A 14,989-nucleotide genomic window follows, 5' to 3' on the forward strand; every position below is an offset into this window, starting at 1 on the left:
GCGTTCCGCTGAGTTGAGTTTACGAGAATAGTAGGCACAGGGTAAAGTTTTGCTGGGTGCCCGTGACGTTGAGACAAAATGGCTCCGATGCCTACATTCGATGCATCCACCTCGACTATGAACTCCCGGTTGGGGTCTGGGTGATGGAGTATCGGAGCGGAAGTGAACTTATCCCTGAGTAGGTTGAATGCTTGGATACTGTCGGGTGACCACGATAGGCGATGTGAATTCCCTTTAACTAGTGAAGTGAGGGAGCTGCAACAAGACTAAAATTGCGGATGAATCTTCGATAGAAATTCGAGAAGCCCAGAAAACGTTGTAACTCCTTGACAGTGGAGGGGCGTGGCCACTCCACTACTGCTTTGACCTTGTGCTCGTCCATCGTTACCCCCTCCGCACTGATGATGTATCCTAAGTAAGCCACTTGGGTCTTGTGGAACTCGCATTTCTGGAGCTTGGCGTAAAGTTGATTGTCTATTAAGCGTTGGAGAACTGACCTGACGTGAGTGACATGGGCATCGAGGTTATCTGAGTAAACAAGGATGTCGTCCCATGTAAACGATGAGAAATTGATTTAGCATATCTCTAAACACCTCATTAACGAAAGCTTGGAAGACCGACGGACTGTTTGCAAGTCCGAACGGCATAACGAGGTATTCATAGTGCCCGGAGGTTGTTGAAAAAGCTGTCTTCCACTCGTCTCCCTCTCTGATACGGATCAAATTATAGGCGTTACGAAGATCTAGTTTTGTAAAGAATTTTGCTCTGCGGTTGTTCCAGGAGGCTGGTACTAGTGGCAGCGGATAGCGATATTTAACTGTAACCTCGTTCAGACTGCGATAATCAATACAGGGCCGAAGACTACCATCCTTCTTCTTGACGAAGAAAAACCCCGCGGATGCTGGTGAAGTAGATGGGCGAATGAATCCCTTGGCGAGTTCTTCCTCGATGTATGATTTCATTGCCTCTGATTCTGGTTGTGAGAGGGGGAAAACACGGCCTCGTTGAGGAGTGCGTCCGGGCATGAGGTCGATGGCACAATCATACGAACGGTGAGGTGGTAGTTGTGTTGCACCCCTTTCACTGAATGCTAGGGCGAGATCTTGATACTCCCCAGGAAGTTCGGGTGGCGTGGTGACCCTCTCTTCGGAGGGAAATGACTTCGCTTCAGAGGGAGATGGCTTGGAAGGAGATTGGTGTACAGGATTGTTCAGACAGTGCTTGTGACAGTTTGATGACCAATGTGTTATTTGGTGGTCGGCCCAGGATATGGTGGGGTTGTGAATCTCGAGCCAGGGTAGTCCAAGGACGATGTGATGTTTGGGAGACTGAATTACAAACAGGCGAATAGATTCGGAATGAAGGGGGCTTACTTGCAGTACTAAGGTTTCCGTGACTGATGAAACATTACCGGGTCCAAGAGGGCGTCCATCTAGCGCCGCCACTGCAACGTGAGGTTCACATGGGACAAGAGAGATTCCATTAGACTTAGCAAAAGATTGATCGATAAAATTGCCGGCCGCCCCCGAATCAATGAGGGCAACGGCCGTAATCCAAGTCCGTTTCACCTTTAGCTGGACATGAATCTCAAAAGAATCAGAGTGAGTTTGATGTCTTACCGATGCTGCTTGATGGCGCTGGGGACGTGTGGGGCATGACATTCGGAAGTGCCCGGCCTGACCACAGTAGAGACACAGGCGCTCACGCACTCTTCGATCCCGCTCCTCCTGAGTCTAAGTGGGCAGAACTGATCTGCATGGGCTCTGGTGCCGTTAATCGAGCAAGGCTTTGAACGGGAAAACTCTCACACTTGTCGTGGCGCGCTCTGAGAATATTATCCAGCTTGATTGCGATCTCCATGTACTCCTCAAGCGATCTGCCTTCATCGCGACAAGCCAGTTCCTTTTGAAGGTCCGTGTTCAAGCCTCTCACGATACATTAGTTTGAGAGGTGATTCACCCCAACCTGATTGGGCAGCAAGCGTCGCGAAAAGTGAGAGTATAATCCGCTGCAGTGCTGGTACCTTGAGCGAGGGTAAGCAGTTGCTCTCCGGGATCTTTCCTCCGGCTACTTGTTCAAGACTCCTGAATTCTTGCACAAAATCATTGTACGAGGGAAAAGACATGCGACGTGCTTCCCAGGTGGCTGTGGCCCAATCGAGCGCTCTCCCGGTGAGCAGAGAACAGATCAAAGCAACCTTGCTATCTTCAGTGGGGTATAAACTGGGTTGTTGGCTAATAAACAAAGCGCATTGCAACAAAAAACCCTTACATTTTGCGGATGATCCGTCGAACTTGTCGGGCAGACTGAGACGAGGACTGAGGTTAGATTGAGGCGGAGTCACGGTAGGCTGAACGGGTTGAGCGGCTTGAGCGGCGTGTTGGTCTGGATTCCCGGTAGCGAGGGTTAAAGTGTGGATCGATCTCACCAGTTCCTCAGTTAAAGTGGTGAGTTTGTGCAGTTGATGCTGGTGCGTGGCGAGTATGGCGGCTTGGGACGAGACTTCTGACATCACCTTATACATATCCGCTGGATCCGGTAGAGGCGAAGTCTTCTGTAATGACTGGTCGAAGACAGGTGGATCCATTTGCGACAGACTTTAATCGTGGTCAGACAGGCAGGGTAAAACAGGAGCGAACGACAGTATACAGGGGAATCCAAGAGACGTAAACAAAGACAGGCAGAGGGTCGGTAGGCAGGCAGAAATCAATCGTAGAATCAAACAGGAACAAGGTCGGCAACAGGAATACAGATACAGGGATAAACGCTCGGAATTGCTGTACAAACAAACAAGACTTCGCACAGATTGATGGCAGGGCAGATCTTTTAAAGGGGAAAGGGAATGAGGAACACCTGGCAGCGCTAATCAGTCCAAGGCACGGATTATGGGAAATGGAGTCCTAGAGCGATCAGTACTCGGGTGAGGGCTCCCTCCGGTGGTGGTCAGAGAGAGCCACAGAGGTGCTGTTCATAACAAAGAGATTCTATTTCTCAATGGGACCTTCCTGGTAAAAGAAAGGATACATAAAATAAATTAATATCCCCAAAGGTCATTTTAATGTGCAAAAGTTGCTGCTCAAAAAAAACCCCAGTGTATTTCTTAATATTAGTGGAAACTGCATTGCGGATTTTAGGATTCTTCAGTGAATAGCTAAAAATAGTATCTATTTACAATATAAATCTTATGTAAATATATAAATATCTACTGTCACTTTGAACAAGATGATACTTACTAGCTGTATAAAATAATCCCCTTTGTTGAGGTATATATATATATATATATATATATATATATATAATATAATATAATTATATAAAATTTCTTTTAGGGGTGGTATGTGGTATTGCAGACCATGGTATGTGTATTGAACCGTATATGAAATACTCACTGCAGCAGCAAGGGCTTGGTCCAGGTCTGCAATAATATCTTCCTCATCCTCCAGGCCCACAGACAAACGAATGAGCGTATCACTGATGCCCAGTTCTTTCCTCTCATCCTCAGACAATGAAGCATGAGACAAACTTACTCTGAAAATGAAAGGGTGAACCATGGGAAATGAAGGTGGATGAAATATCACCTCAAAAAATGATTTTTATTTGATTTTTCAATATAAACGATAATGATACCTGACAAGATACAGACTAGATAAAATTAATTAATAGATATAACGGAAGTTGTGAATTACTTGTGAACCATAAATATCATAAACCTGTTACAATGATGTTTCAAAGCATAACATGTTCTACAATGAGACAAAAGAAAGTGTTGTTTTTTTATTCTTTTTACTACAACATTAAAGCTCTAAAGCCCCCTTGTGGCAATCAAAACGTTTTTTTTTGACTCGCGCTCATCTATATGCCTTTCACAAAAAAAGTGAACTAAATGGTTTTTTTTTAATGTCCTCTAGAATTAAATCTAAATTTTTCCAGGGGGACATTCAGTGGATGTGGACATACTTACGGGTGCTCTGCTAGACTCTCAACACCACCGAGACTACCAGCAAGCGTAATCAACTGAAATGCACAAAACAATATAAAATTCTTTAAACATGCAAGCTGTAAAAAAATTTCTAACTGTATGAAGCTTCAAAGCACCTTCAGGCTGCTGAGGAAAGTTTCGCATGCTCCAGTTTTCCTCTGATATAGAAAGAGATCATCCCAGGACAGCCTGAGCACTGTCTCCTTGTCAGCTCGTGCTGAGGGTGAGATGGAAGACCTGAAGGAAAAGAGATGATCAAGAGTCAGTCAAGTCTGACTGGAATCTCTCAGTACGAAATAAGTGTTGCTCAGAGGTGGTATTATATCAATGAAGCATGTAAGCATGTGTTAGATTTTTTTTTACATTTAATCAGCAAACTTTCATTCAGCAGGGACACATTAACCATCAAAGCGACACTAAGGATAATTAAGACTAAATTAATAAAGAATAAACTTTCAACTTATCAAAGAATTCTGAAAAAGGTATTGAACAACAGCCAACTGTAATAACACCAGTTATAACAGAATTATAATAATTATTTCAGAACAAGTTATAAGAAATGTTTCTTGGCTACCAAATCATTATATTATATTCAGACGGGTTACTCGAGCAACCTATGTCCATGACATACATTTCTATATAAGGTCACAATAACATCACAGCCACCTGGGAAGATGACTCTGTCCACTCTTGGGTCGGCCTCCAGAAACTGTGCCGCAGCCATTGCGTTCCTGAAGTGCTGCTTCATTCTCACGTGGAGCGTCTTCAGACCCCGGTGGCACATATAACAGTCAAATGGAGAAGGAACAGTCCCAAGAGCTGAAGAAAAAATGGAGAAGTGAGAAGAAAAAAACTTTTACTTCTACTATATTCGAGCTCATTTTCAGCATTTCAATCAGGCAAAAATCAGCAATGTACTATAATTGCTAAAAGAACATATCAGAAAGCCCAAGGTTTAATCAGGGCTGGTAACAATGTGACGGGTGGAAGGAATAGGATAAAATTGGAAAAACAAAAAAATTATTTGCTTAAATTATACATATGATTACACATATTTTTGCCGTGAGGCTACACTGCACGTATCAAAAGGGGATATTCCAGGTTTTCCTGTTCCTTACAAAAGTAAAAAAATATATTTTTCACCTGGTACTTCTCTCGGTCATGTTCAGTATGTTTACATACATTATATCACTAAGCTGAAGGAATAGTTCACCCAAAAATGAAAATTCTATCATCATTTACTCACCCTCAAGTGGTTCCAAATCTGTATGAATTTTTGGGGGAACTATTACTAGAAGTCTTTGATAAGCCTAACGGCCTATGATTCCTTGCCCCTTTGATTATTTAAAAATGAATTGTACAACACCTGGGCATATCTCAAACTGTTGTTTTTGTGTGTAGACAAACGGATAGACAGACAGATAGATCCTGACCACTCTGAAAAAACTTCAGTCGTTCATTGAGATCATCCCGGTTGAGAGAAATCAGTCCCATCACAACATCACTGTGTCCTGAAATTACATGGATAATGTAACTTTTAGTTTTATAAAAGGTAATCCAATCAACCTTAAGTTGATCTTATTGTTTGTTTTTACCATTCATATATTTTGACGCAGACTGCATGCAGACGTCTGCTCCAAGTGCAAGGGGGCGCTGTTCCAGAATGGTGAAAAACAGTGAAATATTTCAACCAGTATTTAGTTTCTGTAAAAGGAAAGTTTATCTCTGCACTTGAATCTTCAAATTATACTTAAGTGCAAAGTGCTTAATAAAAAGATACATTTATCTTAAATCATTTTAGTGGCACAGTGTGAAACATTAAGGCATGCTCTCTGAACATGTTAATGTTGCTTTATTTTCACAAACCAAACACCAGCAGCACTGGGTTATTTATTAAAATAATGTTAATGTTCATACCTGAAAATATGACGACATGAAAGTGTTGTCCACAACAACAATTATATCCTTGTTGTGCGTATGGACAATATCAGAACAGGCCTTGATGTCCACCACCTTCAATGTAGGGTTTGTGGGTGTTTCAATCCATAACATCTGTAGACATTATGTGAAATTACATATGCTATTTAAGTTAGAGTAGTACTTCCCAAATCTAATTATCATATACATACATACATATATATATATATATATATATATATATATATATATATATATATATATATATATATATAAGCCAAAATTTCCCCATCAACCTATTTTCCTACTGTAATTTCTTAATGCTTTCTCTGCCAGGTGTACCTTTGTATTTGGTTTCAGAGCTGCTTTTATCTCCTCTAGCTTTGTGAGATCCGCAAAAGAGATATCAAGGCCAAATTCTGCAGCTATTTTTCTGAAATACTCATTTGTTCCTGGTGTGAAAAAAAAACAAATTCAGCAAAAGTCAACAATCAACTATTATTTTATTCATTATTAGAAACAATAACTCACCTCCATAAACATCATTCATGCACAGAATTTCATCTCCAGCCTTAAGAAGATGTGTGATGGTCAAAGTTGCAGCCAAACCAGAGGCAACAGCGAAACCTATTAACAAAATTAGACAGAGTTTTAGTTTATGGCAATGTCATATAACATATAAATGTGTTGGTGATAGACTCACAGTGTTGTGCACCGTCCAAAGCAGCAACCGCTCTCTCCAGACAGCTTCTTGTGGGATTTCCACACCTGCTGTAGTTAAAACCCTGGCAGAATAAAATAACAAGGGAAGAAAAGTTTTCTGAGTTGTACATATAAAAAGGTAAAATCTGTGAATTAGGAAAAATACATTAATACATACAAGTTTTTTTTTTGTTTGTTTGTTTTTAATGTATAGTGTGTTTATGAAGAAAGGGAACTTTACTTAGACCAGCTGTCTTTTCTCATGCCGTTGCTGAGTTTTAAAACAGGGTATTTGAGCATTATAATGAAGAACTTCACCTTATCCTGTGATGTTGTTTAAATGTAAACTTTTGTTAAATTATCCGATCTTATCACAAACAGGCCTAGCTCGTAGTTTGCTAAGTGCAGCCTGCTTGAAAACAACAAATCACAACCTACTTATTCAAATACCGGACTAAAGCGACAATTATATTCTCAATATCAACCCCTTACGAAGTATGTGATGGACTCACCGCGTGTTTCCCCGGTTCGTGTTGTTTAAAGGTAGTGGAGAGTGAAATAGGAGGCACTACGGCCCTAGAGTTCCACTGCTCCGGCTCTGAACCGACGTGGATCGCATCTGTAGCGAATGATTTGAAGAGCGGCTGGTAGCCGTCTGAGCTGTCCTTCTGCCTTCGTGAAGCCATGCGTGCTCCGGATGTGACTGACGATGAGATTACCGGGTCCTTGAGATCACAGAAGAGTGAATAGCTCTCACTTACTGTAGTCTCTTAATAAACCGGAGGGTCTGCTCCAGCTAAAACTTTCTACGCCAATCACTGCATGTGCAGCGCAGCGGAATGAAGCGGATTGGTCATCATACTTACTCACTTACTTACCTATCTACCTAAATTCCATTGAACTAAATTAAAGTACAGGCACATTTGTTAAAATGTGTACATATATAAAGACAAAGTTTGGAATAAGGCAGTTCTGAAATGCAAGCGAAAATTTCACAAGTTCTCTGGAAGAACAATCTTTCTCACCGAATCAGCATAAATTGCTCTCCTGAGAGGTTGCTGCACGAATAAATAGCATTTAAGATTATTACATTCATATATATCAATATCGGTGTTGTCACATGGAAAACAGTTCAGCATCCATTAGAAATCTTGAGCAAGCCATATTGTAAATATACACAACTGTTAATATCATAAGTTTACTAATTAGATTTGAGCAGTTTTGTTTGGTCTAATGAATCAAAATCTTTTTAACACTTTAGAAATAGAATTAAGCCATTTTTTCACTGCAATCGCTGTTATGAACAGATCTTTCACCAAGGAAGCTAGATTGAGTTTCATTTATTATCTAGGACAGGCCTTTTTCATTCTAGGTGCAATAATTCCAGATAATAATTTATAGTCAGTGTAATAGGTCTAACAATCTTTTATCAGTGTTATGATTGTAGGGTTAAATATAATTAGGCCTTGCTGCATGGTTGTTATTAACTTTTTTGTTAATCGTTTTGTTTTTTAATATAACATGTCCAGACAATGTTCTCATTAGATTTCATAGATGGTCTCATCTAATCCTGTTTACATGAAATAAGCCTCGTCCAGAACACGTTTGAGTTTACAGACCTGGTGCAATGACTGCCGCTTAGCAATTTAGTAATCTACATATGAAGAATGGTTTTGTTAGGTTTGTTCCAAGATGTACCCTTCCCCATTTATCTGCCAGATCGTTTCTAGTAATACAACTTTGTATTGTGTGGCTAGCAGCTGTCAAATTTAGTGGGTCATCTGTGTGACTTAAAGTCTCTGATTGTGATATCTTCAAGCGTTTGTTTATTTTGGGTACTGGGTCAATGATTATACATGAAGAAAAAACAACTTTTGAAACCAGCATTAACCAATGACCTTGACCAACTGCCCTGAATTTGTATAACCTAGAAACCCTTAAAATGAATTGCAACACCAGCAGACTTATTGGTCCCTTGACTAAATGATATTCAATCATGCCATTGGTTAGTCTAGAGTTTAATATTTACCAGCACAATGATAGCGGAAAAGCCTGTGATCTCACAAATACACCTTGGACTCCTTGACAGTACATATAATCTAATTTGGATATCAATAGTTTATCTTCATAATTATATTCTGCCTTACTAAAATGTAAATTCCAAGATTATTTTCTTCTTTTTTTATGGCAAACTCATTATTAAACTTAATAGAATCTTCTTTAAAATTAAAAAATTAAAAAAATATATATTAATTACTTTGCTAACTATTTAGTTTTGGGGACCAATTAGTTGCTTATTAGCATGCATATTACTATTCAGCAAATAAGGAGTTAATACATTTTTTTTTTTATAATGGAAATTGGTTTGCAGTCGTTTATGTCTTCACAATTTAATTTTGCGTTATTCTATGATACACTAATGTCCTTAAAAATCCACTAGATGTCAGTTTTAAAAAACCAAAACAGTTTGTGTGTTGCTTTGTTTGTTGTTGTTTTTTTTACATTTATTATCTTGCCCATCCTGTAGTTTCTCTCAAAGATAGAGAGAGAGAGTTCAAATTTTTTTATTTGTCAAGTGCTTTTCCCTACACTTTCTTAACATCACCAGGAAGTGAAATTCATTTGACTAAACTCACGCTATACTCACGCCAACGGTAACTAGACAGGTTTTTGCAAGTAGGAAGTTTGACATGTCATTTTGGTTTTGGGCACAGCTCAAACGTTTGATCTAACAACGAATTAACATGACTGCAGTTTTATAGCAGTTCGCTGTATCTGTCTCCTTATCTGAGGTGACCTTTAGACACAAATCAATCACATGAAGATCTTTAAGCGATGAAAGATACTTGTTTAGTAGTTGTTTTGCTACTTCTCGTCTCAAGTGTCGTCTCAGCACAAGGTAAGTCCCGTGGGTGTGACTCTTCTGGATTGAATGGTATGTTGTATACACTAGGCTGTATATATATATATATACACGTTTAATTCAAGAACGACTTTTAATCTCTTACAATTCAGCTGATGATAAATGCGTAGTAGGAGTGATTGGGGAGCGTGCCGTTCTTCCTTGTGTTTATAATGGCATGAAAAATTTGACCTCCCTTCGCATCTCATCTGAATGGAGAAGAGGAACTGAAATAATTCACACAGCAGTCTGGATGGAAGGACGAGTGCAAAATGTGTCCCACAGTATCCAGACTACTGTGTCACCTCTGTCCCCAAACACTGGAGATTTCTCAGTGGAGTTACATAATATACATTTATCAGATGCACACAATTACAGTTTTAATCTTAAGCTTCTTGGTCAAAACAGAAGCTCTATGGTTTGCTCCGTCTGTCTCATCATAGCAGGTAAGCATAAAGTATTTAATGCAACTAGTTACTTTGACTTTTTTTCCCCGATGCTTATTTTGAATTTAATCATTTTTTGCAGGTCATTTCAGCCGTCCTACTATATTGAGAGTGAATGGGGTGAATGGTGAAGAAACCAGATTGTTTTGCAACTCTCAAGGAGGATTTCCTGCTCCATCCATCTACTGGCTTGTCAACCACAAACAACGTCCTCCAGAAACATCAGTCACAACCTATATGAATACTCTACCTCGGTCTGAACTCTACAACATCACAAGTGTCCTCTCTATCAGCATCTCAGAAAACACCGCTGTATCCTGTGTCATAAAAAACAAGCTCCTGAATGAAACTTTAACAGCAACAAACTGTAAGTATCTCGTCAGTTACAGTAATGTCAGTGGGTTTTGTTTTTGCGTGCATCAGAAAAAATGTAAAACATGTTCTGTAATATGAAGAGCGTGGTAGTCAAAACTTGATTTAGCTGAAAATGTACAAGCCATACAATTATTAAAAATATCAAGACTTTGTGATTTTTGCATGCGGTCAGTCTGTGTTTCGTCAGGTACCTCGGAGAGACGGCTGTCAGAGTACTTGTGGGTCTTTAGCGCTGCTTTGTGTCTGGTTGTTTTCTTGCTGGTTGCTGCGTCTCTGAGATTCCAGAAGAAATGGGACCAAAAACAAAAAAACCCGACACAGATGCGGAGGTACTGAAGTGCTGTTTATTTACTGATCTGTACGAATTTGTTAAATGACGATCATTCCTGTGTGTTGCAGATGATTCGTGTTGCAGGGGCACTGACGTGATCTTGTTTGATTTGGAGCAATGGGCTTTCCTTCCTGAGACTGATGTGTAACATGGTTTGAAAGACATTCTGGGTTGACATAAATAACACACGTAAGGCTTATTAATTGTGATTGACTGGAAGTGATTCAAAGTTTAATTTTAGATTATGAATCGGCTTAAGATAATAGACAAACACAAAGATAAAAGACTTCTTTTTTCCCATACAGTCGGCTAAACAAAAGACTTGCAACTCAGCACAATAGAATAAAGCAGCTCAAAGAGTATGAACATATCTATATTCAAAATACAGAGATAAACTGTATTTTGACACTCTTGCTGTACCATTTTAAACGTCTACATTTTTAGACCACAGTAAATATCCCCAACATGCTATGTCATTGAGAAAGAGCTCAAAACAACTGCCAGAACTTCACCTGTCCAACCTGAAGTAGTTAGACAGGCTGGAGCACAAACGCAGATGAGTTACTGTTAGTCATACTGTCTGCTATCAGTTAAGACGTGCTGTTGAGAAATTCAAATATATTCAACAGCACTGAATGTGGCAAAAAGACACACATTTTCTTATATAAACCAACTTGTGTTTTATATTCGCTGTGTAATAGTTTAATTGTATCAAAGTCATTGTAAATAAAAAATCTAAGGGACACAAAATGTCTTTGCTCTATGGTAATCCACATTACTTCCTAATTAATCCTAAAAGTTTCATATATATATTAGTGCTGTCAAACGATTAATCATGATTCTGTATATATATATATATATAAATTCAAACACATGCATTTATAAATAATAGAAATTGTAACTCTATAAATGTATATACATGTAATACATGTAAACAAAAACCTTTATTCTAATCATTTGACAGCACGTATATCTACACACACACACACACACACACAAGCTCTGGTGTTCTGCAATTGGTTTCTGCTGGGAACTGTCTTATGTATTTGAAATGACTTAATCGGTGGAGAGAAAAAAAGAAAATGGAGTAAATGTTTTTCATATAATATTTTAATCTCTATTGGAATTAATGCAATTGCAATGAAAATAATTTTGATTTGGGAATCACTTTAAATATTAATATCCTGTTATCATGCTTAATGTTTTTTCTCAAGCTGATGGAGAACTTCACCTGCCCAGGCGTAACTGTCCATTGTTCTCAACACTTGTTTTATCTATTCCAAACATCATTTGCACTGTGACAGAATCATCAAAAGAACACAAATCGCGAGGCACTTATTCACAGTGATTAAAACCTCTTTGTGAGATGCCCCACTTTACACTGACTGGTCTAACACAAAGTGTTGACTCAGTCAGTCTTTAATCAAGACTTAATGTCCACTGCAGTGCTTTGTGTGAATGAAAGTTCAGCCCTCCTGAACGCTGTTAACACTGTATAGATCGTTCCGTCGCTGTGTGGTGATTGGGATCTGTTGGCGCACATCAGCCAAATACTGCAGGTCTACGAGCACAAGAGGAAGAGTATGCTTGCGTTATGCACAACTGGCTCTACAGCTCACAATTTAAGTAAAAGTAAAACACTGAAATATACCTATTTCAGCATATAAAACGGATTCCTCTGATTCAGCTTTAGCAATTACCTCCCCCCTGCATAGAAAGAGAGTGCAGTTATTATAGTAAAGCATGCAAATGTATGCATGACCTGTTCTTAATGAGACAGAAAGCACTGACCAAGGGTTAACCACAGTGCTGTGACCCCAGGCCACGTAGCTGGCGCTCTCGTCTCTTGCTGGTGAAGCAGTGGCCACATATACCTGATTATCTACTGCCCTGTGGAAAGGACACAGACTGTCTTAGAACAGGTCTGAGGAACTGAACAGTTCAGGTGGTCTTGGATACTGACCTCCCCCTTTGCAGAAGCTCCCAATGAGCTGGACCTGTGGTCATATTAAAGGCACCAGGATATACCAAAAGCTGGCAACCTACATAGACAGATACATGAGGAAATCATTTGAAGTATGCCTGTATCATTACATTTTAACAAAATTCTAGATTGTAATTCTTACCTTTCTTAGCATAGATCTGTGCCAGCTCTGCAAACCTGATGTCATAACATATTCCCACACCTACTTTACAAAACGCTGAAAAGAAATACCAAAATTGTATGATTTCACATATGGAGAGTGCAAAAATAAAGGTAACATTGGTAATGCACCAGTATTCTGGCCAGTTCTGATAAGGAAATTGTTGAGCTCCAATTAACAATACAATTAACAAATGTTAATAAAGTGATATTCAGTTTCACTTCGATAAAGATTGCAACAGTGTTACTAAATCATTAGTGTTTTTACAGACTGTTACTAAATGTAAAAATAAAGAGAAATGTGCATGCATAAAAAATGGCTAATATATACCCAACATTTATTCTGATAAACAAAAAGCTCTATAAATAATTATTAAGCAATAAAATACTATATTTTTTGACAATGTGGATAACATGGACAGGATTTCTGTAGCACACACTTACGTGTTTCAAACATGGATAAACTGTTTCCAGGACTTAGTGTTTCAGACTCCTGAAACCGTATTTTCCCGGGTACATCAATATCAAAAAGATGAATCTGATGGGAAATTACAACCAAAGAGTATAAATGTGTAAACTCTATAAATGTGTAATAGTCATTTCTAAACTGTTTAAATGCTCCTTAAAACATTCTGAAATATATATCTGTACGCAACTGCTCAAGTGTAGGAGTCAGTATGATTTTTAAATGTTATTTTAACATTTTTAAAAGTCCCAAAGGCTGCATTTTTTAAATACTAAAATACATTAAAAACACTAATATTATAAAATATTAAAAACTGAATATTACCAAAATATTATGTATTACTGCAATTTCAAATATCAGTTTTCTATTCAAAATGTAATTTATTCCGGTATTGGCAGAGCTGAATTGTCAGCAACCATTGCTCTTGTCTTCAGTATCACATGATCCTTTTGAAATTATACTAATGTACTGATGTGGATCTATGTTTTTTTTACATATTTCTTGATAAACTGAAAGTCCAAACGAACAGCATTTATCTGAACAAAAAATGTCTACCGTCACTTACTTTCCTGTGTTTGACAAGCAGCTTTCCATCAGGTCCGAAAACTAAGCAGGTGTTAAAGAGCTTTTCTCCATCCTTCTCAGGAATGGAACCTACAACAAGACACAGCCATGTAAGGGAGATAAAAACTAGTGACACTGAACTGGTTTGAGTCTGAGGATCTCACCGCCAACTAAATAGACCCCACAGTCCTTGGCTGCCTCCGACAACACCTGTGTGGATTCTCCTGGGATCTTCTCAGCATACTCGGCAAAGAACCCAGTTCCATAAGGAGAGTTGAAGCACTCCTGCAAACAAACATGGATTATTAAATGACATATTTTTCTAGAAATCAATATTGATATAGTAGTCAAACACATGTATTATGCAAAACTGGTGAGTGTCATAAAATGTAATACTCACAGGTAAGACTACAACTTTTGCTCCTTGTTCTGCAGCCTCCTTCACAAGTTTTTTTGCCCTTCCCAAGTTGTCCGCCTTAATCTTTGACACATGTAACTGCACCACAGCCAGACGAAACTCTACGGGGCAGAAGATCAGTTTGTTTATTAGCTGCTTGCAGGATCAATGATTCACAACGCTTTCAACTTTTAACCAGCAGCCTCCTTTACCGGATGATGTTTTTTCGGGACTCTCTGCACTTTTGTACTTTTGTCAAAGGATGCGCAGTCAAAACAAAAACATGTTTTTGTTTCATTGTAGTTTGGATGATTTAAGTTTAATACACGGTCAAAACACGATCTGTTTGAACCACATCTGCAGTGAAAACATTAACGAAATGACATATGAGGTTTAAACGTTTCACAATTAACTGATCCACAATATGACAGTGCGGACTTCTCAATGCAAAGTAAAATTAAGCTAATGTTAATATGCTACGTTTAGTTAATCACCAACTACACTATATCAAAAAATATGACCTGAACATTGTACCACTCTGAATGTAAAAAATATACTCACTCGACATTGCTTTAAAGATACCAGACATTGATATACTGCTTGGAATACGCACAGTAGTGTTACAGTGATAGTAATGTAGGACAATCTCCGCCCACTAAAATACATTCAAAATAAAAGTCCTAGCTTAGCGTCTCTTTTTTTTTGTCTCTGTGGAACAGATTATGTTAAACTTTTTATTTTACAAAGCATTCATACTTACAATTTCC

At 38.6% G+C, this 14,989-nt stretch overlaps 2 protein-coding genes and 1 pseudogene across 3 annotated transcripts; 1 reads left to right on the forward strand and 2 right to left on the reverse strand.

The window, feature by feature from the left end:
- Positions 1–2,582: 2,582 nt before the first annotated feature.
- On the reverse strand, positions 2,583–7,381 carry LOC122346730 (annotated as a pseudogene).
- A 1,910-nt stretch (positions 7,382–9,291) lies between these two features.
- On the forward strand, positions 9,292–11,402 carry LOC122346998 (ICOS ligand-like). 2 transcript variants are annotated; one of them, XM_043241954.1, is made up of 5 exons: positions 9,292–9,497; positions 9,614–9,946; positions 10,029–10,313; positions 10,494–10,650; positions 10,721–11,402. In XM_043241954.1, the coding sequence occupies exons 1-5, from the start codon at positions 9,434–9,436 to the stop codon at positions 10,722–10,724; spliced, it is 843 nt and encodes a 280-aa protein (XP_043097889.1). In that variant the 5' UTR covers positions 9,292–9,433; the 3' UTR covers positions 10,725–11,402. The 2 variants fall into 2 exon arrangements, with proteins under 2 accessions (XP_043097889.1, XP_043097890.1); XM_043241955.1 differs by having other exon boundaries at positions 9,293–9,497; positions 10,509–10,650.
- nit2 (nitrilase family, member 2) lies at positions 10,852–14,891 on the reverse strand. Its single transcript, XM_043241953.1, has 10 exons — positions 14,784–14,891; positions 14,226–14,344; positions 13,990–14,110; positions 13,827–13,915; positions 13,240–13,333; positions 12,779–12,853; positions 12,616–12,694; positions 12,444–12,542; positions 12,304–12,359; positions 10,852–12,213 (listed from the first exon to the last, which is right to left on the reverse strand). Exons 1-10 carry the CDS (start codon positions 14,809–14,811, stop codon positions 12,119–12,121), a joined length of 855 nt encoding a protein of 284 aa, XP_043097888.1. The 5' UTR covers positions 14,812–14,891; the 3' UTR covers positions 10,852–12,118.
- Positions 14,892–14,989: the final 98 nt, after the last annotated feature.

The sequence above is a fragment of the Puntigrus tetrazona genome, chromosome 6 (assembly GCF_018831695.1).
Source record: "Puntigrus tetrazona isolate hp1 chromosome 6, ASM1883169v1, whole genome shotgun sequence".
Lineage (NCBI taxonomy): Eukaryota > Metazoa > Chordata > Actinopteri > Cypriniformes > Cyprinidae > Puntigrus > Puntigrus tetrazona.

Coding starts and splice junctions, on each gene's coding strand:
- nit2 (XM_043241953.1), bottom strand. CDS start 14,811: ATGTCTGGTATCTTTAAAGCAATGTCGA. Junction 14,345..14,783: donor TATCTTTAAAGCAATGTCGA/GTGAGTATATTT, acceptor TCTGCCCCGTAG/AGTTTCGTCTGGCTGTGGTG. Junction 12,543..12,615: donor GAGCTTCTGCAAAGGGGGAG/GTCAGTATCCAA, acceptor TCCTTTCCACAG/GGCAGTAGATAATCAGGTAT.
- LOC122346998 (XM_043241954.1), top strand. CDS start 9,434: ATGAAAGATACTTGTTTAGTAGTTGTTTTGCTACTTCTCGTCTCAAGT. Junction 9,947..10,028: donor CGTCTGTCTCATCATAGCAG/GTAAGCATAAAG, acceptor CATTTTTTGCAG/GTCATTTCAGCCGTCCTACT. Junction 10,314..10,493: donor AACTTTAACAGCAACAAACT/GTAAGTATCTCG, acceptor GCATGCGGTCAG/TCTGTGTTTCGTCAGGTACC.